Below are 26,866 nucleotides of genomic sequence, written 5' to 3' on the forward strand. Positions count from 1 at the left end.
TGGATTATTTGGCGGTTCATTCTGTTGTGGTGACCCCTGATAAATAAAGGGACTAAGCCGAAGGAAAATGAATGAATGAATGATTTTTGGCATGAAATAAAAATATATAATTTTGGCTCATACAATGTATTTTTGGCTATTGGCAAAAATTGCATTTGGATATTTTTAAAGTAGGAAACTTATCTATTTAATTGAATTAATTTATTCTGTTATTTAATATTCTAAGGATTTCTGCCAATAATCTACACATAAATATACAATATATATTCATTATACACTTCATTCATTCATTTGTTTTCTTTTCAGCTTAGTGAACTGCACTTCTAGCCGCAACCCATAACTGGGAAATACCCATACACTCTCATTCACACACACATACACTACAGACAGTTTTAGCTTACCCAGTTTACCTATAGTGCATGTCTTTAGACTTGTGGGGGAAACCGGAGCTACATTCTACACATGTATTTTTGGCGATTTGTATAAATATATCCGGGTTCAGGGTCACAACTATGAGAACCATCTCAGAATTGCAAAAAAAAAAAAAAAAGCCAGTAAAAAAAGTGTAAATTTGATTTGTTTTCCTTTAAAATTTGAAGATTATATGCAAAAAAAGGAAACAAAAGCAATTAAGAAGCACAATTCTGAGAGGCAAACACAACAGCTGCAAGATATAAACTCGGAAATCTGAAAACTATGATTGTATCAAGCAAAATTACATCTGAAAAAGCACCTGCTGCAGATCTCACATCTTTACATTCAGACTCAACAAAATTGGACAATTGAAGATTGGAGAAACGTTGCCTGGTCTGATAAGCCATGATTTCTGCTGCAACATTCGGATAGTAGGGTCAGAATTTGGTGTCAACACCATGAAAGCATGGATCTATCCTGCCTTGTATCAACAGTTCAGGCTGCTGGTGGTGCTGTAATGGTTTGGGGGATGTTTTCTTGACACACTTTGGACCCATTAGTAACAAATTGAGCATCGTGTCAAACCCACATCCTACCTGAGTATTGTTGCTGACCATGTCCATCCCTTTATGACCACAGTGTACCCATCTTCTGATGGCTACTTCCAGCAGGATAACATGCCATGTCATAAAGTGCGAATCATCTCAGACTGGTTTCTTGAACATGACAATGAGTTCACTGTAATCAAATGTCCTCCACAGTTACCAGAGCTTAATCCAATAGAGCAGGGATTCCCAAACTTTTCAGCCTGCGACCCCTAAAATAACAATGTCGGTGACTCGCGACCCCCATTTTTCAAGGTGGTTATACTGTAAATATATAAATGTTGCAGACACAACAGGCATATATGAACATGAGCATATTGACAACACATAACTGCAACAGTCTAGTAACCATATAACGTTTTTTTTTTTATAGAAAATTATTAATTTAGTTACATTTTTATATAAAAACTAAAGGCCGATGGCTATTTATTGTATGTTGTTGTTTCTTTAACACAACAATTTACTGTCTTCTGTGGGTAATGAATAAAATATGGCAATTCAGATAGTTTATTAAAATTTATTTGAGTTTTGGAAATCAACAAAAGACCCTTTGCCATTGTCCCACGACCCCCAATTTGAGAACCTCTGCAATAGAGCACCTTTGGAATGTGGTGGAATGGGACATTCGCATCATGGATGTGCTGCCGACAAAATCTGCAGCAACTGCTTGATGCTATCATGTCAATATAGAGCAAAATCTGAGAGGAATATTTCCAGTATCTTGTTGAATCTATACCATGAAGGGTTAAGGCAGTTCTGAAGGCAAAAGGAGGTCCAACCCGGTACTAATAAAGTGTACCTAATAAAGTGGCCGGAGTGTCTATTTAATTTTATCTGATAAAATGTATTTTTGACTATTGACAAAATATATCTTTGCAACAAATTAAATAAATTTTCTAGTTCAGGGTTATAACTGTGAAAAATAATCTCAGAATTGCAAAAAAAAAAAAAAAAAAAAAACTTTGTCTCAAAATTGTATTTTGTTTTCTTCTAAACTAGAATAATGCATAAAAAATGTAAAAACAAAACAAAAAAAAAAACAATTCTGAGAATAAAAAACAACAACTGCAGGACATGAACTCAGAACTGCCAAACAAGCAAAAATAGATCTGAAAATTCACCTGTTGCAGATCTCACATCTTTACATTCAGAACTCAGAGCTTTTCTACGAAAGACAAAAAATAAGCTCCCTTCAATACCCGAAACAATCCCATAAATTATGTGCGTGGAAAACAATCTCACAAACGAATGAGGAATCTGTGAACTTTCTTGACTGGTGTTGTCAGCATGGCGCTCTGACACGAGTGTGTAAGTTAATTGCTTCAGCCTCCAGTAACCGCCAGTGGTAAATGCCTATGAGCTGTTGCATTTACATATCCCCTCATTTAGAGACTCTGCTAATTAGCATTCTCATTATGCCAATTATACTAGCTTTAATTATTATAGCTACCCAAAAAAAAAGAGAGAGAGATATGAATCGCAAACCAAATAGCCTACAGAGATCTTCCACAAGGTGCGGAAATGGGAACGCCAGCACAGCGCCCAACGAACGCTCTCATTATGACAATCAGATTAATTGTTTAATTGATATCCGAGCATTTGTTTCATTAAGGCGTCGTTAGGAAGCGGCTATTGTCGTCGGAAGTGTCGCGGAGGAGGAACGGGCCTGAATCCTGGGGAGTGTCTGGTGGACGCCCACGCCGCCGCTGATGTATGGCCAGATGCATCAAATCACACAGGATAAACAAGCGATGAATTTCATCAGTGCCATCATAGCCTTAATTTGGCTGCCTAATGAGTCAGAGCTAGTGGCGGAGATAAAAGTTGTCAGAGGCGCGGCTCTAATGAATTTCTTGCCACTTGTAATCAAGGTTGGCTGTCTGAGGGGCCGTGATTAATGGAGCCCTGGAGGATTCCCTCGGCCTTCAGCTCTCATTACAGCTAATGCATTCTCAGGCAAATTAACGCACGGAGAAGACGACGACGATGAGAGAGAGAGAGGGAAAGAGAGAGAATCCAAACAAGGACAGAGGAGAAAGAACAAGTGATGAGCGCGAGATTGAGAGAATGCGAGAGAGGGAAACATAAAATGACAATTAAACAGTCTATGGAAGCAAAAGGGACTTTTATTACATGTCTGTTAGCGTCTAATATGTAAACAAAATTAGCTTTTAGCACCTGCATTTGAAATAAAATAGTCTATAAAAAATACACAGAGCGCAATAGGAATTAAAATCAACCCAAGCTTATTCTGAAAACGTAGCCCCGTGAACGTTTCTGGAGACCGCCATTTACGTGGCCGGTGGTACGTATGACTGCATTTCATTTTTTCAAGTGAACGCTACCGGGCGGTGTGACGACGCTTCTCTTCGCGCTTGATGGCTCATCTCCTCTGTGTGGAGGGCTTTCCTGCCGCAACCAGTTTGTCCGGTTAGCTCGACGTGTTACGTTGGCGGAGCAGAGGCCTGGAGGAGGAGGAGCCAGCTACGGCGACAACCGGGTTTGAGTCCGGGGAAGAGCAGTTCCAGAAATCAGGTAAGACAAAAAACAGAATCCAAAAAATAAAACGAACGAGTTCGTAACGGGGCGGGAATGCGGTGAAATCCGAAAACGCGGTCAAAATCGGATGAGGGCTTTTCTTTTTCTGGACTGCTTTTGTAAATCGTCGCTTGGGTTTAGGGAAGAAGGAGGAGGAGGAGGATGGCTGGGGTGGCTGATTGGCCAGCCGCCCAGTCAATCGTTCAGTCATTCAGTCAGTCAGTCGGACAGATGGTCACTCGATAGTGACCTCCAGTGGCTTCTTAAGCGAGAACAGCGCAGGCACGAACGCTCGCGAGAGGCATGCGAGACGTGAAAAAGCGCACACAGCGGCCTCTTGCGGATTCGCGAAAACAAAAACTGTACAAATACGTACCTCCTGGGATGTATTTTGCAGTCTCCAGAAACGTCCGTGGGGCTACCTTTCCAGAATGAGCCTGGGTTGATAAAAATTAGCACTTTGTGTAGGAGAAATAAATTTTTAGTAATATAAGTGTGTGAAATACATATTTACGATGCTTATTTTGCTAGCGCACGTTGTTAAGGATTTTAGGACAGACCTGTTGTGATTTTTATTAATTGATTACACAAGAGCACAATTGTGTAGAAAACTTCCCCCAATCAGAGAGCAGCAGTCAGAACTAAATCAGTTTTAATTTAACCAGAACTTCAGAGCGACAGAGAGTGAGTGAGAGAAAGAAGCAAAACAAGCACGGAGGAGAAAGAATAAGTGATAAGCCCGAGACTGAGAGAATGCGAGAGAGGGAAACATAAAATGACAATTATCAATCGTCTATGGAAGCAAAATAGACTTAAACTTTTATTACATGTCTGTTAGCGTCTATGTGCTAATATGTAAACAAAAATAGTTTTTAGCATGTGCATTTGAAATAGAAAAGTCTATAAAAAGTACAATACACAGATGAAGTAAAAATGTTAAGGGAAATTCATCATCATCATCATCATCATCATCTTCATCCGCTGATCCTGGGCCAGGTTGGGGGGGCAGGAGTCTTAGGAAAGAACCCCAGACTTCCCTCTCCCCAGACACTTTCTCCAGCTCCTCCGGGGGAATCCAGAGACATTCCTGAGCCAGCTGAGAGACATAGTCCCTCTAGCGCGTCCTGGGTCTTCTCAGAGGCTTCCTCCTGATGGGACATGCCTGAAACACCTCGCTGGGTAGGCGTCCTGGAGGCATCCGAAACAGATGCCCGAGCCACCTCAGCTGACTTCTCTCGATTTAGAGGAGCAGCGGCTCTACTCCGAGCTCCTCCCGTGTAACAGAGCTCCTCACCTTGTCTATAAGGGTGCGCCCTGCCACCCTGTGAAGAAAACTCATTTCGGCCTTTCAGTCATGACCCAAAGCTCATGACCATAGGTGAGAGTAGGAATGTAGATTGACTGGTAAATCGAGAGTTTTACCTTTCGGCTCAGCTCCTTCTTCACCACAACAGACCAGTACATCGACTGCATTACTGCTCGGCTGCACCAATCCGCCTGTCAGTCTCACGCTCCATCCTTCCCTCACTCGTGAACAAAACCCCAAGATACTTGAACTCCTTCACCTGGGGTAAGGACTTTCCTCCAACCTGGAGTTGGCAAACCAACTTTTTCCAGTGGAGCACCATGGCCTCGGACTTGGAGGTGCTGATTCTCATTCCAGCGGCATCATACTCAGCAGCAAACTGCCCCAAGTGCATGCTGAAGGTCCATGTACGAAGAAGCCTTCAGAATGACATTGTCTGCAAATAACAGAGATGAAATCCTGTGGTCCCCGTACCGGACCCCCTCCAGCTCAAGGCTATGCTTTAAATTCTGTCCACAAAAATTATAAACAGAGTTGGTGACAAAGGGCAGCCCTGCCGGAGCCCAACATTTATATATTCTTACCTACAGTTTTTAACTGATCATGGTTTTTCAAGGAGCTGAAAAAAATTGGTTTCGATTATTAAGCACACAATTTGATAACCACGACACGTGAATAAATGACAAACTCGGCGCTCATGGTATAAATCATTTTATTGGAGTGTTTATTATGTCATTAGCCAGCCAAGCATCCAATCACACAACAGCTAAACTCTCATGAAAACTCCCGTCATATTCAGGAGCATTTAAAAACAATGGCAACTTAAAAAGAAAAAACAACAACAAAAAGTTATCAAACAGCTCAATAAAAGCAACAACAAAAAATTATTTACATCTTGCTTTTATAAATATGTCAAATGTACATATAATACACAAAGTACCCTAACGGCCAGACGACGCTGACACTTTGAGACCCAAAATAAGGTACCAAAAAAAGTTAAAAACAGAACGGTGTGTGTCTCTCTGGTATACGGATCCTTTCAGAGCTTTACACATCCCAGAGTTCAATAACCCGGCAGTCACAGGGTTTATTATCATATTCAAATTCCCAAAAGCTCATTAATGTAACCTCACGTTATACGCAGGAGCCCAAACTCAACGTATATTTAAAACAATTATGATCATAACGTTGGTTTATGCTCACTTTATGAAGGTCAAATAGTGGGCTGAACACGAGCGCCACGGGAAGCTTTACTGTACATGCATGTTTGCTGCGAATGACCTTCTAGAATTAAAAATAATAATAATAAAACAGGTTTAAACTATGCGTACATTTTAAAAGTTGCATTAAAAAGGAATGGCATTTCTCCTAAAGCTTAGTTAGATGAGGGATTGATGTACAAAACTTGATTATGCAAAATGTACCTGCTAAAAGAGAAAACCCAGAAAGCTTGCTTCTGCAATCTAATAAAATCACAAAAAGTAACTGAGCCTTTTGAGCTCACAATTTACAATTGAGACTTTGCTTTTTATAAATCTAATTTTGATATTTATGAGAAGTTTATATATTCAGTTGCACGAAAAAAAATCTCAGCAAAAATCTTTGCATGTAAAAATGTCAGAAATTGTGAACTTAACATTGTGAGAAAGTCAGAACTTGAATGAAATCAAATTGGAGCTTCAAGAAAGCCTGAAAGTCTCTGGAAGTTCATGTCTGAACTCACATTTTTGTCTCCTCCACACTGCAAGATTTATACAAAAAAGAGATTTTTTTTGGAATTTTGAGAAATTTCAAGAAATAATATCAGAACTACATTTAAAATTGGAATTAATTTATTGTAAATGCGATATAAAACTCAGAAATAAAATCAGAGCTTTGAGATAAATCAAGTTTTTCCTTCAACTCTGATTTAGCATCTACGATGGCCAAGAGAGCTAAATGTGCTGCATTTTAAAAAAACACGTGCTCTTACGTAAAACGCCAGCAAATTAAGAAAGGATCTTCATCCGTTTGAGAGCATACGTGTAGCAAATAATCAGTACGAATACACATAAAAAAACTCACTGCATTTTCCCACAACACAAACAAATGAATAGAACATGCTGCATTTTCTCACAACGCAAACAATTTATGAAAACGCGCTGCATTTTCTCACAACACTTGCAAAAAAGGAAATGTTTTAAGTGGACTCAAAATTGTGACGGACGCCGCTGTGCCGTGACTATTGCTCAGTGAAGTTGTTGGTGATCTTTGAAAGGTGAGTTTTTTGTTTGTTTATTTTAACATCCTAATTTTCTTGTCTTTTGTGTTTTATTAGCCTAAATAACCTAAATAGCCAGCTCCATCCCTTTTTAGGGTCTACTCGAAGCATTTTTGTTGTGTTCTGAGCTATTAGAAACTGTTGTGAGAAAACGCAGTGTGTTTTTGTAAATCGTTTGCATTGTGGGAAAATGCTGTGTTTTTTGTAAATTGATTTTGTTATGAGAAAATGCAGCGCGTTTTCGTATATTGTCTTTGCTGTGGGAAAATGCTGTGTGTTTTCGCAAACTGTTTGCATTGGGGGAAAATACAGTGCGTTTTCGTAAATTGTGCTTGATGTTGGAAAATGAAGCACGTTTTCGTAAATTGTTTGTATTGAGGGAAAATGCAGTGTGTTTTCGTAAATTGTTTGTTGTGGAAAAATGCAGCGCATTTTCGTAAATTGTTAGCATGTTAAGCTCTTTTGGCCACCGAAAGCATTAGATTTTATGTGTAGTAGACTTTCTAGGCTACATATTTTTAGTTTGCAATTCAGAGTTTCTATCTTACAATTCTTACTTTTCTTCACCGCTATAAAAGTCAAAATAACGAGATAAAAAAAAAAAGTCAAAGCTTTTTAAATAGATTTTTTTTACTACATGGAACAAACTTCTAAATATAGAGTACAATAAATAATCCAGAACTGTTAGAAAGCCCTTTAATTTGTAAATTGTAAAATAAAATAAAAAATAAAATACAAATTGCGATATAAAATCTTAGAAATAAACTCTGAAATTTGAGATATTAGTAATCGTTCAAGTCTTACTTGGAGAGTTTATAGACTCTATTTCAATGCAATTCTTGGTTTATATCAAGCAATTCTCACTTTTTCCTTTATTCAGAATTGGAAGATAAAGTCTCTTCTGCCCTTTTAAATTTCTCTAAAATAAAATAAAATTAGAACTTTAAGAAAGCCTGAAATTCTTTGAAAGTTAATGCTACAACACTTTTTTTTTTTTTTTTTTACAGTTTTTTAAAAATTAATTTCTCAAAATTGCAATCTTTTTTTGTTTAAATCTTACAGTTTGCAATTTTGAGAAATAAAAAAGTGCAAAAAAGCACTTAAACTTGAATTTTGAGAAAAAGTATAAATTGTCAGAAATAATCTCAGAATTACAGGCAAAATTGTGAGAAAGCCTGCAAATTTGCAACAAATTTATTCCAAATCACGATATAAAATCCGAAATAAAATCAGAAGTTTGAGATTTATTGCGTTTTTCTGCAGTTAAGATTTCTAATCTTTGAACTTTAATTCAGAAATGCATTTTATTTCTTCTAGACAAAATAAGCCTTCTAAACTGTTGTTTTTTTACTACAGAAACAAACTTCCATCTAAAACACAAATAAATAACCTCTGAACTCAATCAAAACTGTGAGAAAGCCTATAATTTGTAAATATCAAAACTAGCTCAGTGGTTAGCACTGTTGCCTCACAGCAAGAAGGTCACTGGTTCAAGCCCCTGCTAGATCAATTGGCATTTCTGTGTGGAGTTTGCATGTTCTCCTCGTGTTGGCGTGGGTTTCCTCCGGGTGCTCCGGTTTCCCCCACAGTCCAAACACATGCGCTATAGGTGAATTGGATTAACTAAATTGGCCGTAGTCTAGGAGTGTAAATGAGTGTGTATGGGTGTTTCCCTGTACTAGGTTGCAGCTGGAAGGGCATCCGCTTTATAAAACATATGCTGGATAAGTTGGTGGTTCATTCCACTGTGGGGACCCCTGATGAATAAAGGAACTAAGACGTAGGAAAATGAGTGAATGAATCTCATATGAGATATTAGTAATCTATCAAGTCTTTCTTGGAGAGTTTATAGACTCTGTTTCAATGCAATTCTTGGTTTATATCTTAAAATTCACACTATTTTTTCTCTCGAAACTGTTAAAAAATTGTGAGAAAAAAAGTCTCAATTACCCTTTTAAATTTTACTAAACAGCAGAAACAAACTTCCATATAAAACATCCATAAAAACATATGTAAACTTAAAATACTGTCTGGTAATTTTAACAACCTTGTGATTCTCAAGGTTCGCATCTCCCTTCGCTCTCCCTTTATCTCACATGAGCCAAAACATTAATAAGAATCTAATCATGATTTCATATTTCAAGTAAAAGTTGAAGCACACTAGCAAAGGAGGGTTAAGGCTGAGAGGTTTTACACTGCTAGCTGAAAGAGGGAGAAGGAAAAGCTATTTTACACACACACGCGCACGCACACACACACACGCACACACGTACTTCTGTACATAATCCACATCACCATCATCCCAATCCATTACAAACACTGGATTCCAATGGATACAAAAACCAAGTGTGGAGGTCATTAGACTCGTAACAAACACGTGTTTTATATCGTAACTAGAGCGCAGGAATCGTCTGCTGCTACTGAATGGACGGAAATGATTGACACAAGGCATCGGTTATAACACAGTATTCATCAGGCGATTAAGCCTTTGCAGGACAGTCATGTAAAGGATAAACGTAGAACGCAAAAGGGTGAGATGATTTGGGTTTTGGTAACTAATGCTACACAAACGGTAATGCGTTACCCAGCAGCCTTTATGTTTCTGAGCTTGGTTCAAGGGCACAGTGGTGGTAACTATTAAAAAAGGGTGAATTGTGCACCTAAATGTTCAATTAAAAAAACAAAAATTTGTGTTTTTTAACGATTAATCATGACTAATTGCATTCAAAATACATTGCAATTCCCATTTTGTGTTGTTTAATAATTAACCATGACAAATCGCATAAAAATACATTGTAATTAGCATTTTTTGTGTTGTTTAACAATTAATCGTGAATAATCATACTGAAAACATCGTAATTCGGAATATTTTTTTTGTGTGTTGTTTACAGATTAATTGCATTCTAAGTACATCCTCATTCAGGAGATTTTTTTGAATCGCAACTAATCTCAATCAAAATACATTGTAATTTGAATTTTTTTAGTTTAACGATTAATCGTGACTAATCACATTCAAAATACATCATCCTTCTGGGAAAAAAAAAGACGATTAATCATGACTAATTTTATTTAAAATACATCATTTGGTGGGGAATTTTTTTGTTTTTTAACGATTAATCGTGACTAATTGCATTCAAAACACCATCATTCAGGGGGAAAAATTTGTGTTGCCTGACAATTATTCGTGACTAATCGCATTCAAAATGCATTATCATTACGGGAAAAAATTTGTGTCGTTTAACAATTGATCATGACTAATTGCATTTAAAATACATCGTAATTTGTAGTTTTTTGTGTTGTTTAACAATTAATTGTGAGTAATCATATCAAAATACATCATCATTCTGGGGAAAAAACTGTGTTGTTTGATGAATAATCATGAGTATTCGCATCCAAAATACATCATCATTCGGGGAAAAAAAGTTGTGTTGTTTAACGATTAATTAAATACATCATTATTTAGGGGGGAAATTAGTGTTGTCTGTTGATTAATTATGACTAAACGCATTTAAAATACATCATCAATCCAGGAAAAAATTGTGTTGTTTAACAATTAATCGAGACTAATCGCATTTAAAATACATCATTCAGGGGAAGAAATAGTGTTGTTTAACGATTAATCATAACTAATCGCATTCAAAATACATAATTTGGAGAAAAAATGTTGTTTAACGATTAATCACATCTAATCACATTTGAAATACATTTCGATTCTGGATTTTTGTGTGTGTAGTTTAACAATTAAACGTTGCTTATTGCATTCAAAACACAGTCATTCGGCAAGAATAAATGACTGGTGTTTAATGACTAATCGGATTCAAAATACATCGTCATTCGCATTTTTTTTTGTTTAATGATTATTCATGACCAGTCTGATTCAAAATAAATCGTCATTCATTTTTTTTGTTTAATGATTATTCATGACCAGTCTGATACAAAAATCCACCGTCATTCGTTTTTTTTTTTTTTTGTGTTGTTTAATTTTTTTATCCTGAATAATCGCCTTCTAAATCCATCATCGTTTAAGGGAAAAAACTGTGCTGTTTAACGATTAATCATGACTAATCGCATTCAAAATACATCGTTATTTGGGATAGAGGGGTGAGGGGTGCTGTTTAACGAATAATCGTGACTAATCGCATTCAAAATAAAAGTTTGCAATTTTTATGGGTAATTATTTTTTATTTGTATGCGATTAGTCATGAGTAAATGTTAAACAGCAATTATCTAAAATGTTACAAATATTTTAGAAATACATTTTTTTAAAACCATTAAGATATTTTTGTATCATTTTGTGTTTGTTTTGCTTTTATTCATTTCTTTAATGCAATTTGGAATTTTTTTTTGTGAATTTCTTGCAAGAAGACTCTTGTTAGCACAATACAATATCTTGTATTGCATAAAACTAAATTATTATCCCTAATTCAAACCTTAAAGTAATTATAGTGAAATATGCACATTTTTGAAGCTTCGTCAGAATTAATATGTAATTTTTTTATTTTTTTGGCTTTTTTCTTGCAACTCTCATGTTCACTGTTCATGTTGAATTAGATTGTGAATTTATATTTTACAAATTAGAGTTTACATAGACTTTTGAATATGTCTGAACTTCAGATTTTGTTCTCAGAATTCTATATTTCTATTTCTATATTTCAGAAGTCTATATTTTTAAAATCGTAAAAAAAGACAGAATTTCAAGGTATAAACTTAAAAAAGTGAAGAATAAAGTCCGAAGGAAAAAAAAAGCTTATAAATCTTTCATTTAAAAGATAAAATCAAAATACTCTTCCTCACGTCGTTCCAAATCTGTACGACATTCTGTTTGTTACGTCAAACAAAAAAGAAGATATTTTAAAGAATGTTCAAAAGCAAACCATCCCGATTTCCACTGACTGAAGTCAATGGGAACCAGGATGGAAAATACTTTCAATTGTTTTCCACAGAAGAAACAAGTCGCGCAAACCTAAAAAGAAGAAAAGACTTATAGTCTTTGTGAGTGTAAATAATGATCCTATTTTTGGTTAAACTATCAGAACGGAATCTTCTGATGTAGAAAAGCACATGTGCATGAAGAAACTAATATTAAAACAATGTGTCGTCCGTCATTTGATCACTTTTCCTCTCGACATCCACTTAAGAATAGTCAAAGTAAGAAAAACACACGCTTTGATCATGTTAACACTGCTAATTCTCGCTGTACGCTAACATTAAAGTCATGACGGATTTACATGATACAAATGACACTACGTTTCCTAAAATCTGACGTCACGATGAGGGGAAGTCATGTGGTTTTTCGGCGAGCAGCAGCTGTATTTTTAAGAAGAGACGGGTTTACATGATGCTGAGGCTGCGATTGAGCTCTGCACACTGGCCGTTGTTGTTGTTGATGTTGGGATTGTGTCGTGTGGCTGTGGGTGTGGATAAAGCGCCACCTTCAGCAGGACAGCCGTGTTGGATCAGGATATCGGCGCACTCCTGACTGCCTGCTCGCTGGGCGTAAGATAGAGGCGTCTGACCGCGTGCGTCACGACTCTTCACGTCCACACCGTACTAGAAAAACACAGGGACACAGGGGGGATTAGTGCTGTCCAATGGGCTGCTTCATGTAGCCCGTGCTTTCACTTTGTAAATAGTGCTCATTTATTTGCACTGATTAATTATTTTAGTTGATTAGACTGCAATGTATCATTATGAGCTACAAGTATCAAAGGGGACATATTATGTACTTTTTTAAAAGGTGTAAAATAAGTCTCTGACATTCCTAGAGTGTGTATGTGAGGTTCCAGCTTAAAATACCACACAAATAATATTTTATAACTCTCTGAAACTGACTCTGTTAGGCTTTGATCGTAGTTGTGCAATTTTGGTGACTGTCGCTTTAAATTTAAACAATCTTTTCAATAGAGGGCGGAGTTACAAATGCCTGTGTGTCAGCATAGTTTCAAAAACAAGACTATTGTTGTATGCTAATGAGCAAGAGTTGGTCACTAGTGGGCGGGGCTGTCACTAATGGGGAGAATGTCAATCGAAGTGTTTCTGCACAGTTTTTATTAAGTGTGGTTTAAAAAAAACAAACATAATTTTTAACCATTAGAAGCTGGTTATATTTACAAACTGTTGCCACACAACTGTGTTTGAATCCCTTATAAAAGTGTTTTTTGCATTATAGGTCGCCTTTAAATTAATTGTGCCTTTTTTTAACTCTTAAAGTGTGGGTAGCCGCTGACTTGCATTTAATGAATCAAGACCACAGTTTCCATTAAAAATATTCTTTAAAAAAGTCACTATACTGTTAAAAAAAGAATTTATAAGTCATTCAGAGTAAAAAAGAATTATGAGATCAAAAATTTTAAAAGATAATCAAGTTTCAACGTAATTTAGTAACTCTTGATTTTGATGGTCCCTATTGCACATTTTGTTGACTAAAAGTTGCAACTACATGCCAAATAGTTCTTCATTGAGTATTAGTAGACTGTCTGCTCAATATCTGCTGATACTGCTCCTTCAACAGACATTTAGGGCGTACTCACACTATGCTATCCGAACCATGCCCAGGGCCGTTTCCTGGATCGTTTGAGAAGTGTGAGTGCTTTAAATCGGGCTCAGGCACGGTTGAGCGCGGTTGACTTGGGCTTTGGTGCGGTACACCTGTGTATGAGTGCAAAATGCGCCTGAGCCCGAAACTGAAAGTGAGACATCACTTTTAAGGAACTGTTTCAAATTGATTTATTAATCAATCTTACTGTTCAATGAACGCAAACTGTCGTAGGTTATTAAAGACGCAAACCCCTCACTAGGCACGAAAGCTGCTCACCTTAAGCAAACCTCTTAATTCCTGCAGCACGAGGACTTTATGATTGATTATGAGCGTCAAATGTGGCTGATCTGTTCGGCGAAATATTTGGCTGCGTGTCACTGCATATTAAATGACATAACTAAAGAAATCTCCACTGTGCTGAGCGTCGGCGAGAGCGCTTCTGACCAGCGCAGCATCGATGACTTAAGCTTGCCCAAGCCCGAATGTATTGTGAGTGCGGGCCGGCAGGGGAGACGGGAGAGGGGACAAGCGTGCTTTTGCCCGGTTCAAGGCAGCTGTACATAGTGTGAGTACGCCCTAAGAAACTTTGCAAGTACACGTCAACTTACACTAACCCTAACCTAATAGTCTACTTATAATCGAATGAGAATTAGTTGGCATGTACTGTACATGCAATGTAACTCGAATTCAACAAAATGTGTTAAAGGGACCATCAAAATAAAGTGATAGCTTTCTTTTTTTTTTTTAAGCAACACAAATTAATTTATGCAAGCAGACATTTATGACATTTATTGATTTATTAAATTATAATAAATACCAAAGATATTTACAGTGCAACAATTGAAGTTTTAAAGTACTCAATTTAAAAAAGTGAATCTGCTTAACTTGATTTAAGTTAGATTAGATTTAACTAGATTTTCATTTAGTTTTGATTGTAATGTTAGTTTAAGTTGACTTAAGTATTAGCAAAAACAACACTGTAAAAAACACAGGGTTCCACACAATTCATTCATGTTGTCCCGACACAAATTAAGTTAACCTAACACTTTTAACAAATTTTATGTGGATTGGACATACAAAAAATAAGTTTTTGTATTAACATTATTTCTTATACACATTTCGTAATTTCCATTCTCTGTATGTCCTGTACATGTGGTTGAATTGACAATAAAGCTGACTTTGACTTTTGACTTATATCAAGAAATATCAAGAATTGTGTTGTTTCAGCTCATTTTAAATAAGTAGTTTGAACGATCAAAAAAAAAAAAAATATATATATATAGTTGAAGTCAGAATTATTAGCCCCGTTAAATTATTAGACCGCTTGTTTATTTTTTCCCTAATTTCTGTTTAAGGGAGAGAAGATTTTTTCAACACATTTAAACATAATAATTTTAATAACTCATTTCTAACAACTGATTTATTTTATCTTTGCCGTGATGACTGTAAATAATATTTTAAATTATATTTTTAAGACACTTCTATACAGCTTAAAGTGACATTTAAAGGCTTAACTAGGTTAATTAAGTTAACTAGGCAGGTTAGGGGAATTAGGCAAGTTATTGTATAACAGTGGTTTGTTTTGTAGACTATGAAGAAAAAATATAGCTTAAAGAGGCTAATAATTTTGTCCCTAAAATGGTTCATAAAAAATTCAAAACTGCTTTTATTCTAGCCAAAATAAAACAAATAAGACTTTCTCCAGAAGAAAAAATATTATCAGACATACTGTAAAAATGTCCTTGCTTGTTGAACACCATTTGGAAATTATTTAAAAAAGAAGAAAAAAAATCGAAGGGGGCTAATAATTCTGACTTCAACTGTATATATATATATATATATATATATATATATATATATATATATATATATAAAGGTTTGAGTGTATGATCTTTATTTAAAGTAGTTCATGTGTTTAAGATTAAAGTTAGATCAGACTTAACTTGATGTTAATTTAGTTAGGTAATATGAACGTTAAAATGAATTCAAATGAACTCAAATGTACAGTGCAACAATAAGTTTTTTGTGTTCTTGATTTAAAAAAGTCAATATGTGTTTTTTTTCTTGAATTAAGTTAGATTAGAAGTTAACTAGATGTTTATTTAGTTAGTTGATTGTAATGTTAGTTTAAGTTGACTTAAGTATTAGCAAAAACAACATACACCGTGAAAAAATGCTGGGTTCCACACAATTCCTTCATGTTGTCCAAACACAAATCGATTAACTTAGTCACTTTTGCAAATGTAAGTCGATTGAACATAAGACAATTGAATTGTAACCCCAAAAACTTAAGAATTGTGTTGTTTCAACTCATATTAAATAAGTACTTTAAATAGGCAGCAAAAGCAATTTTTATCGTTAATGTGTTTAAGATTAAAGTTAGATCAGACTTAACTTGATGTTACTTTAGTTAGTTAATATGAGCATTAAAATTCATTAAAATGAACTCAAATGTATAGTGCAACAATATGTTTTTGTGTTCTTTATTTTAAAGTTAGTAAAGATGTAAAGTTAGTTTGATTAAGCTTTATAAAAGCCTTTAATATCTCAGATTCAGTGCCAATATGAGTAAATTCAAAGCAAGTTTTAATTTTTCACCACATTCACTCTATACTCAGTACTAACTGATTGGGAATCCTGGAACTGTAACACTTTTTAAAAGTTCTGACTACAGTGGTCTTGTATTTTAACATTTTATTATGTTTGAATTTGGACAATTTCTGCACTGAAATCCAGTCATTAAACTAAGAATCCACACAATTGAGAATTTTAGGATTCCTGAGTTCAAGATGAATCTGTGAGTTGTGCTTCATACGTTCCTACATTAATAAAGGAGGCAAAAATAATAATGTCAGAAGCTGCCTTCTGTGAATCATGGTTAAAAAAAGAAGACATGATTTATTTAGTTTTTAATTAGAAAAATGCAATTAAACACTTAAATCAATTGCTTTGATATGTAAAAACCCATTTTATTACCCACTGAAAAAACCTAAAGACTCATTTGAGTAAATGAGAACCAGGACTATTATTATACATCTATTATACTACAGTAAATGTATCTATACATGTATTCTGTAGAGAAGTGTAAGACTGAAATCGAGTGTGTTTCCTTACCCAGATAAGCAGCTGTGTGATAACCACATTAGCCATGGCGCAGGACAGGTGCAGGGCTGTGCGTCCGTCACCATCCCCATAGGTCTCGTTGACCTCTTCTTTGGTGCCGTGGGCCAGCAGGAGCACCACCAGCCGCAGGTCGTCCTCCACCACGGCCCGCAGGAGTTGCTGTCCCAGCGGCACGTCTGACTGAGGCAGAGCCACCACAAACAGCTTCTGCTCATACTTTGCCCGGATCCAGCGCTCCTTCTCCTCCCTGCCAAAAACCAAACACACAAGGATCAAACGTTAGTGCTTTTATTCTTGTAAAATAAAAAAAAAGACATTTTGTTGTGATTTTGATTAAAATCAGCATGTCATATTTTCAAATATTTCAGGACTTCAGATTTTGTTCTCAGAATTCTATATTTCTATTTCTATATTTCAGAAGTCTAAATTTTTTAAATCGTAAAAAAAAGACAGAATTTCAAGGTATAAATTTAAAACAGCGATAAAGTCCGAAGTGAGAGAAAGCTTATATATCCTGAACTTCCAACGTTTCTGAGAACATTTGTCAGAATCTCTCATTTTAAAAGACAAACTCAAAAATCCAAATACTCCTCACATCGTTCCAAATCTGTGCGACTTTTTGTTACGTCAAACAAAAAAGAAGATATTTTGAAGAATGTTAAAACAAAACCATTCTGATTTCCACTGACCTACAAAAAACAGAAAGGAAATCAATGGATATTAAAATATAATAAATTATATTATAAAAAATAATATATAAAAATTTATTGAAAAAAAAAATCATAAATAAAAAATGACAAACTACAACATTTTATTTAAATGTAACTTTTTTAATGCTTATCTTGATTTTTTCTCTTTGATAAAAATTTGTATTTGATTTTGCATAATTGGTTTTCTGGGTAGCACGGTGGCCCAGTGGTTAGCACTGTCGCCTCACAGCAAGAAGGTCGCTGGTTCGAGTCCCGGCTGGGTCAGCTGGCATTTCTTTGTGGAGTTTGCATGTTTTCCCAGTGTTTGCATGGGTTTCCTTCGGGTGCACCGGTTTCGCCCACAAGTCCAAAGACATACGCTATAGGTGAATTTAGTAAACTAAATTGGCTCTAGTGTATGTGTGTGAATGAGTTTGTATGGGTGTTTCCCAGTGGTGGAGTTGCAGCTGGAGAAGGGCATCCGCTGCAAAAAACATATGCCGAGTACGTTGGTGGTTCATTTCACTGTGGCGACCCCAGATTAGGGACTAAGCCAAAAAGAAAATGAACGAATAAATAAATATATATAAAAACATTATATACATATATATATATACATATATATATATATATATATATATATATATATATATATATATATATATATATATATATATATATATATATATATTTTTTTTTTTTTAATTGACATCAAAAACAAACACAAAAATGACAGTTCTGCATATAATGTACTACATATATTAAATGAATATTATTATTTATTTGATATATTATATATTAAAAGCTTTAATGCAATAAATAAAATCACAAATAAATAAAAAATCTATTTTTTATTATATACAATACTACTTTAAAATAAAAAAGTAACATCAAAAACTAAAACACAACAGAAGTTTATTTTTTATTTATATAATATATTATATAATACAAATTTACTTTCATGCAATAATTACAAAAGTAAATTAATTATATACAGTTGAAGTCAGAATTATTAGTCCCCCTTAGACTTTTTTTTTCTTTTTTTAATTTTTACCAAATGATTTTTAACAGAGCAAGGACATTTTCACAGTATGTCTGATAATATATTTTTTTCTTCTGGAGAAAGTGTTATTTGTTTTATTCCAGCTAGAATAAAAGCAGTTTTTAATTTTTTAACACCATTTTAAGGACAAAATTATTAGCCCCTTTAAGCTATATATTTTTTGATAGTCTACAGAACAAACCATCATTATACAATAACTTGCCTAATTACCCTAACCTGCCTAGTTAACCTAATTAACCTAGTTAAGTCTTTAAATGTCACTTTAAGCTGTATAGAAGTGTCTTGAAAAATATCTAGTCTAATATTATTTACTGTCATCATGGCAAAGATAAAATAAATCAGTTATTAAAAATGAGTAATTAAAATGATTATGTTCAGAAATGTGTTGAAAAAAATCTGCTCTCTGTTAAACAAAAATTGGGGAAAAATATAAACAGGGGGGCTAATAATTCTGACTTCAACTGTATAAGGTGCAAATGTTAATTAGAATTCACAAACAGTACTATATGACTATAGTTTATTTACTCATCCAGCATATGTTTTATGCAGTGGATGCCCTTCCAGCTGCAACCCAGTACAGGGAAACACCCATAAACTCTTACATTCACACACAATCATACACTACAGCCAATTTATTTCATCCAGTTCGCCTACAGCGCATGTCTTTGGACTGTGGGGGAAACCGGAGCACCCGAAGGAAACCCACACCAACACAAGGAGAACATACAAACTCCACACAGAAATGTCACCTGGTCCAGCCAGGACTCGAACCAGTGGGCTTCTTGCTGTGAGGCAACAGTGCTAACCACTAAGCCACCGTGCCACTCAACTACATCACTTTATTAAGTGCAAATATGTTGATCATTTATATTACATAACTGAAACATGCCAATATAGATATACACAACTAATAAAAGTTCTGCTTTTCTTTCACCATATATACCTTGTATATACACAACCTCTGTTTACACACACTTTTACATGCTGGATCTTGATACACTTGATAAACTTTGCGATTTATAAACCCATAATCCCAGCAGAGTCCATATTTCTGACATAATCCTATCAGCTCCTCCAAGTCCAGGGTAATTCAGTCCTGATTATGACAGAGGTCACAAGGGAAGAAGGTTAAACGTACAAATCAGACACACACACACTCTGATTTACCATCAGAACACGCAGGGTTAAAGTCTGTCTGGCTATCGAAAGGTTACACATTGTGAACAGCATGTCTACGCTGGACAATACTGAAGCGTCTATGTGTGTGTGTGTGTGTGTGTGAGGGAAAGCCAGTGTTTTTATCGCCGCTGTCAGTGTTGGTGAATCCCCACAATGGCGGCCCCCTCAGCACTGGCCCCTCAAACCCTCTAGGGGCCCGTCGGCAGCCCGCCAGATCCGAAAGCAAAAGAAAAGGGCTGAAAGAGACACACTCGGCCCAGAGAATGGCCTTCTATCTGCGGCTCTCTATCACCCGCCGGCCCCCCGCTCCTCGCTCATGCTGGCATTCAGGGGGTACGGCGCTAAATTAAAATCGATACGAGGCGCGTGTGAGCATGCTCAGTGCCGGACTGACCCGCTGACCCGGTGATAAGGAGAGCAGAAAGGAGCCGTTGTTTAGCCGGTCAGGGTGACTGACAGACAGACGGAGAGAGAAAGAGAGAGAACTGATAGAGTCTGCAGAGATGAAGGTGATGGATGGAGATCTGAGACACTGGAGCACAACATCACCAGCTGAAGAGCCAACAAACAGCCGGGAGAGTAAATAATGACCGGTTATTCTGATGGAAATGTACACTTGTCTATATTTACACAGCTCTGTTATGATGCTCTTAAAGTGCACCTGAAATCAAAACTAGCCATATTGATTTTGTTAGCTCACATTGGTAGTTTTGTGGTGAAAAATTCATCTGGGAATTTAATTAAGAAAAAAATACATAGTTTGCCATTGTAATCTAAAACTAAAATCTGAAAATGCACTGTTTGTTTTCAGTTAAATTCTCATATTACGTCTGTCTGAGGTATTGGGCGTGGCTAACATACTTAACCACACCCCTCCAGCTGTCAGTTTTGACAATCCGCTTGTTAAGTGTGACGTCATGCGAAGCGGCTTCCGGGTCCAAGCGCTCTATTCAACTGAATGGGGAGACTCATGAAATGGTAATAATAAACGTTTACAAAGCGATTTAAGGCTTTCGAAAGTCACGATCGCAGTATATATGTCTAAGCCTAATATCCGATGGCCAGAAAGAGATTAATTTTTTTATAAATTGTTAAATTTTTGGTATTTGTTATGCAGCAAGCCCAGAGATTGTTGTGTACACTATGACTTTATATAAAATTAACTTTAATGTGTGATAGGAATAAAACGCGATCATAAACGAATGATTTCTCCACTCAAATGAATGGCGGCTTGGACCCGGAAACAGCATACATACGTCACAAACACGTCACCACTTAACAAGCGGATAAACAGAAATGGTGAGGAGGAGGTGTCTGTTAGGTTGTAATAACTCTTCTAAAATCCTTTTCTTAATCTTTCTGAATGAAATGCTTAATTTACTACATCCAATCAGCTCACAGTACAAAAAACAAGCCACACTCACTGTTTTCTCGTTTAATATTGCGTTTATCTAGGAACCGCCTCACAATATGAACAAAAAAAAAAAACAGTCTCAGCTTCCGGTTCATGTGGACTTTATTGCGTTTTACTCAGCCTTATCTCATGAGGAAACATAACTATTTCACGTTTTATCAGTTTAGTGGGCAATTTGTACAAATTTATGTGAGCTGAGTTGTGCGAAAATGTACCATTGTATGGCCTAATGTGCCAAAAATTTCTTGAGTTTAATAAAGGGAAAAGTGAAGTCATTGTGTTTGGGAACAGAGATGAGATTCTTAAGGTAAATGCGTACGTTGGCTCTAGGGGTCAAAAAACAAAAAAATAAGGTCAAGAATCTTGGTGTGATTCTGGAGTCAGATCTAAGTTTCAATAGTCATGTCAAAGCAGTCAGTAAATCAGCATACTATCATCTCAAAAACATCGCAAGAATTAGATGCTTTGTTTCCAGAGAGGACTTTGAGAAACTTGTTCATGCTTTTATCAGCAGCAGGGTGGATTACTGTAACATCTTCCTCACTGGCCTTCCCAAAAAGACATTCAGTCAGTTACAGCACATCCAGAACGCTGCGGCCAGGATTCTGACCAGAACCAGAAAATCAGAGCACATCACACTTGTCCTCAAGTCTTCACACTGACTCCCAGTTACATTCAAAATAGATTTTAAAGTATTACTACTTGTCTATAAATCACTAAATGACCTAAGAGCTAAATACATTCAAGATTTGCTCACTGAATACAAACCCAACAGATCACTCAGATCTTTAGGATCAATTAAACTAGAAATTCCAAGAGTTCAGTCAAACCAGGGTGAATCTGCTTTCAGCTACTACGCCCCCCACTGCTGGAATCAGCTTCCAGAACTGATCAGATGTGCTCCAACATTAGGCACATTCAAATCAAGACTGAAAACGCATCTGTTTAGCTGTTTTATTATTTTATTTTTTTATAAAGGGCCAAAAATGAAACTTAATTGAGGCAAGTGGGCCGAAGGACAATATAGTTGTAATTTCAGTAATTTCCAAATTTATTTAATAATATTTAAAAATAACTAAAAAACATCACTTTACAGTAACTAATACAGCATATATATATATATATATATATATATATATATATATATATATATATATATAATGTTTTACATTTTATAATGAAATTATTATAGTCAAAACAAAAACAATCTCATTTAAGACAGAATGGAGTTACATTAGATTTGCCTTGATTTGCTTGCCGATGTCTTCTGCATTGTCTATCTGTTGAGTTACATTATTTAAATATGAAAATATCAGATTCATTAACAACATTTAATAGAAACATTTCATTTCGGTTCTTTTGTAGAGAGAGAGAGAGAGAGAGAGAGAGAGAATCAAAAACAAAATAATATAAAAAGATACAGAAAAAAGGCTAAATACATCTTACAGAAAGTCTCTGACAGAAACTTTATAGATAGACTAACAAAAGTATTTTTAAAAGATTAAAGTTTAAAATTTAACCTCATCATAAATAAAAGAGTCAACCTCTAAAATTTAAACGGTCGACTCTTAAAACAGAAAAATGAGATGGCTAAAATGTGTTTTAAAATGTGTCTTAAATCTTAAAACCTTTCCAAAGTTTCATTGCCTTGTTAAAACTACACAAAAAAAAAATTCTAAAAATAAATTTCATGTGTGTATTTTGCATGAAATTGGACCTGGATGTGCAGCGAAAGATAATCAGAAAACATACAGATACAGAAAACAAATCATTCCAACAGTCTCTAATCTACATTTATAAAAAGTCTACAACACACAACACCAAGGTGTCCTTTTAAAAATGTATAAGATAACCGAACAAACCTGACCTAAACTACTAAAAGAAACCACTTAACGTCTAATTGAATGACTGGAGTCAGCAGTTACATCTGAGCGTTTCACAAGTGCAACAACAGCGGCTTTATGAAGCAGAACAAATGTTGTGGCATCTCCAAACCGATCATCAGTTATCCTGCGCCAGCATTCCATTCCCTCAAGACTACAGCAGCCAGCAAGTGTTGTTTAAGTCACTTTGGCAACAATGGCATCAGCTAATTAAGAAAAGCACATCTTTAATGCTGCTTCCTCAAAAGCCTGACAGCTCTTTGTGAATGAGGCAGAGAGCAATTGAATGGACTCTGGGCTCAGACAAGTGTGTGTGTTGCGTTCATGTTCTGTGCATGTGTGATTTGGTTTTGTGTGGAAACGCTTGCTCACATTTGTTTGTGTAAGTGTGTGCATTTGTGTAAGGAAGTGTGTGTGCATATAAACAAGTTGCTTGTGTTTTTGTTTATGCATAAGTGTGCAAGGATGTGCATGTGCTCATTAGTAAAGTCATCTGAAATGGCAAAGAAAGCATTCTTGCAGGACTCCCAGAGTTCATTAAGATTCTTTGGGTTTATCTTGAACGCCTACTTCATCTTACCCCAGACATGCTCAATAATGTTCATCTCTGGTGACTGGGCTGGCCAATCCTGGTGCACCTTGACCTTCTTTGCTTTCAGGAACTTTGATGTAGAGGCTGAAGTATGAGAAGGAGCGCTATCCTGCTGAAGAATTTGCCCTCTCCTGTGGTTTGTAATGTAATGGGCAGCACAAATGTCTTGATACCTCAGGCTGTTGATGTTAAATAGGAAAAGATTATCATTTATACCTTAAGCAATTAAGTTTTTAAATTCCTCCTCCTTCAGTAGCAGTTCATGGCCAGTGGATTGAATATTTAGTGTAGTGGTACCAAGGTTTTTTTTTCTTTAATAATTTTCTTTATTTATTTATATAAATGACAAATTTAAAAAAGTCAGATATCTCTGTGAGTGAATGCTGCAAATGAAATTTCCCTCAAGGGACAAATAAATTTAACCAACCAACAGTGGCATTTTTAGGATTTTCATTTAATTTTAGGGGGGCTCAGCCCCTTATAAGATTAAAAAAATAAAATAAATAAATAAATAAATAAATAAATAAATAAATAAATAAATAAATATCCGCTTGTTAAGTGGTGACGTGTTTGTCACCACTTGTCAAGCCACCATTCATATGAGTGGAGAAATCATTCGTTTATGATCACGTTTTATTCCTATCACACGTTAAAGTTAATTTTACATAAAGTCATAGTGTACACAACAATCTATGGGCTTGCTGCATAACAAATACCAAAATGTTAACAATTTATAAAAAAATTAATCTCTTTCTGGCCATCGGATATTAGGCATGGACATATATATTGCAATCGTGACTTTCGAAAGCAAATCACTTTGTAAACATTTATTATTACCATTTCATGAGTCTCCCCATTCAGTTGAACAGAGCGCTTGGACCCGGAAGCCGTTCCGTGTGACGTCACACTTAACAAGCGGATATATATATATATAAACCATATATATATGTGGTTTACTCTGGGTGCTCTGGTTTCCCCCTCAGTCCAAAGACATGCTGCAGGTGAATTGGGTAGGCTAAATTGTCCTTAGTGTATGAGTGTATGAGGGTGACAGGCCCAGATGACAGGCCAGCCGGAATGTGTAAAAAAGTTGTTATCCAATGGACAAGTCTAAAAATGGCTTGTTCCAAAGAGCCGACCCCCGCAACCATACGGGACTAAGGCCAAAGATATATATATAATAATATAGATATAAGATATATATATATAATTAATATTACATTTATAAGTAGTAATTTAATAGTAGTACACCTTAAAAATGTTTGTTTAATATGGGTCGCTAGTATTCCACTTTATTACAGACAGGCATAGCCATTTGGGTTCTGAATAAGCCAAATAGGCTCAACCCACCTGTTTACTGTAGTAAAAACCACTTTCTATATTCAAGTGCATTTTTTGTTTCAATGTGTTAAACAAATAAACTGCTACTTTTCTAATTAAATGACGCATATAAATATATATTTCCAAACAAGGGTTAATTCACATAATTCACAATCTGAATAATAATAATAATAAATAAGTAGTACTTTTTTAATACTAGACAACACTTATTTAATACTTTCGAACACTTGTTTCTGTTCCTGTCAGTGACTCAGTGACAGTTAAAACGAGTACATTCTCTAAGTCAGTGTTTCTCAACTGGTGGGTCGCGACCCAAAAGTGGGTAGTGGGAACATTTTCAGTGGGTCGCAGAGTGTGTGGTAAAAAAAACAACAAAAGTTAAATTTTGTTTATTTATTTTGCTTAAACCGGACTTTTATTTTGAAATGCGTGCAGGAAAACCCTACCGTTTGACATGTGAAATTTCATTTAATTATTGCAACAAATATGTCGAAGCGCAAGTACGACCCCGAATATGTAAAAAATGGATATATATTGACAACAAAAAAGACTTAAAGCCTCAGTGTCATATGTAGTGAGGTGCTCTCATAAGAGAGCATGAAACCTTCTAAATTAAAACAACATTTAGAAACCAGAGAACATGTTTTATTAACAGTTTATATTAACAGTATTTGTCGTTTTTACTTTGTAATATTTCTATAATTTGATCCATTTTGTTAAACAACAGCAATAAAATAGTTTATTTGTAAGTCTTGGTGAATTTCTAATGATGTATCTCTGACTACTTGTTTATGGTAACAAATAAACACAAATTAGGTATAATTCCTAAAATTGTATTATAGTTCCTAAAAATTTGGGTCGCGGCTTGATGACCATGTAAAAATGTGGGTCCCATGGCCAAACCTGTTGAGAACCCCTGCTCTAAGTAGTTCTGTCACTGTGTTTAATCCTTTCTGTGCAAGACTGTGTAAAGTGTTTAATATTGGTAGTTCATATTAAAATAAAAACAGCGAAATGTTCATTAAGAGTTACATTTTTCGCTGGAGGAAACCACTGTGCTGATGAGGTGAACGCCAAGAAAACTGCTCCTCTGTGACACTGGGATACAAGGTTATCTATATCAAAGAACTGCAAAATAAGCAGATATTATAACAATTTATCGATAAACACACCTCGTTCTCTCACTGTTCACGGCTGTGGTTTGCTGATCAAATGAACAACAAAAGACAGGGAGGAGCTGAATTCTGCCGCCGTTTTTTACATCAAATTTAAAGGGGACTGAGCCGATAATTTAGTGTACAGTTTATGAGCTAATCGCAAAAGTTTTAGGGGGCTAAGTAGAAATATAGGAGGGCTACAGCCCCCTTAAAATAGGCCTAGCAAAGCCCATGCCAACCAATCAAACCAAACCAAACTAATTAACTAACTAACTAATTAACTAACTAAGGCCGTACTCACACTAGGTACAGTTGCCTCGAACCGGGCCAAAGCACGCTTGTCCCCCCTCCCGTCTCCCCCGACGGCCCGCGCTCACACCATACCGGGCCACGGCACGCTTACGTCATCGCTGCTGCTCTGTTCAGAAGCGCTCTCTATGGCAAGCCTTTTTAGCATTTAAATCTTTGTTCTGACTCCATAAATATATTTAGAGATATCTGTAATTATATTTTGACTAGTCATAATTATAATTCGACTAGTCAGAATAACAATTAGAGATATCTACAATTGCAATTGTACGAGTACGAAATCAGATTGGAGATATCTGCAAATATATCATGACTAGTCATTTTCCTCCATTGACTTCCATTGAAAAATATTTGCAGATATCTCTAAATGAGTTTTGACTCGTCACAATTGTAATTAGAGATATCTCTAACTGAGTTTTTACTAGTCATACAGATGTCTTTAATTCGTAATATTT

General features: G+C 35.7%; 1 protein-coding gene across 1 annotated transcript in view; it reads right to left on the minus strand.

The window, feature by feature from the left end:
• Nucleotides 1–5,558: 5,558 nt before the first annotated feature.
• Nucleotides 5,559–26,866, minus strand: part of agap3 (ArfGAP with GTPase domain, ankyrin repeat and PH domain 3) — a gene marked incomplete in the record, with an annotated part of 350,962 nt that continues 329,654 nt past the window's right edge. The window contains 4 exon segments of the mRNA NM_001440741.1: nt 5,559–9,990; nt 10,001–10,547; nt 10,610–12,673; nt 16,776–17,031. Coding sequence (NP_001427670.1) covers nt 12,455–12,673; nt 16,776–17,031 — 475 coding nt within the window.

Source organism: Danio rerio, chromosome 24 (genome assembly GCF_052040795.2).
Source record: "Danio rerio strain M-AB ecotype USA chromosome 24, GRCz13ab, whole genome shotgun sequence".
Lineage (NCBI taxonomy): Eukaryota > Metazoa > Chordata > Actinopteri > Cypriniformes > Danionidae > Danio > Danio rerio.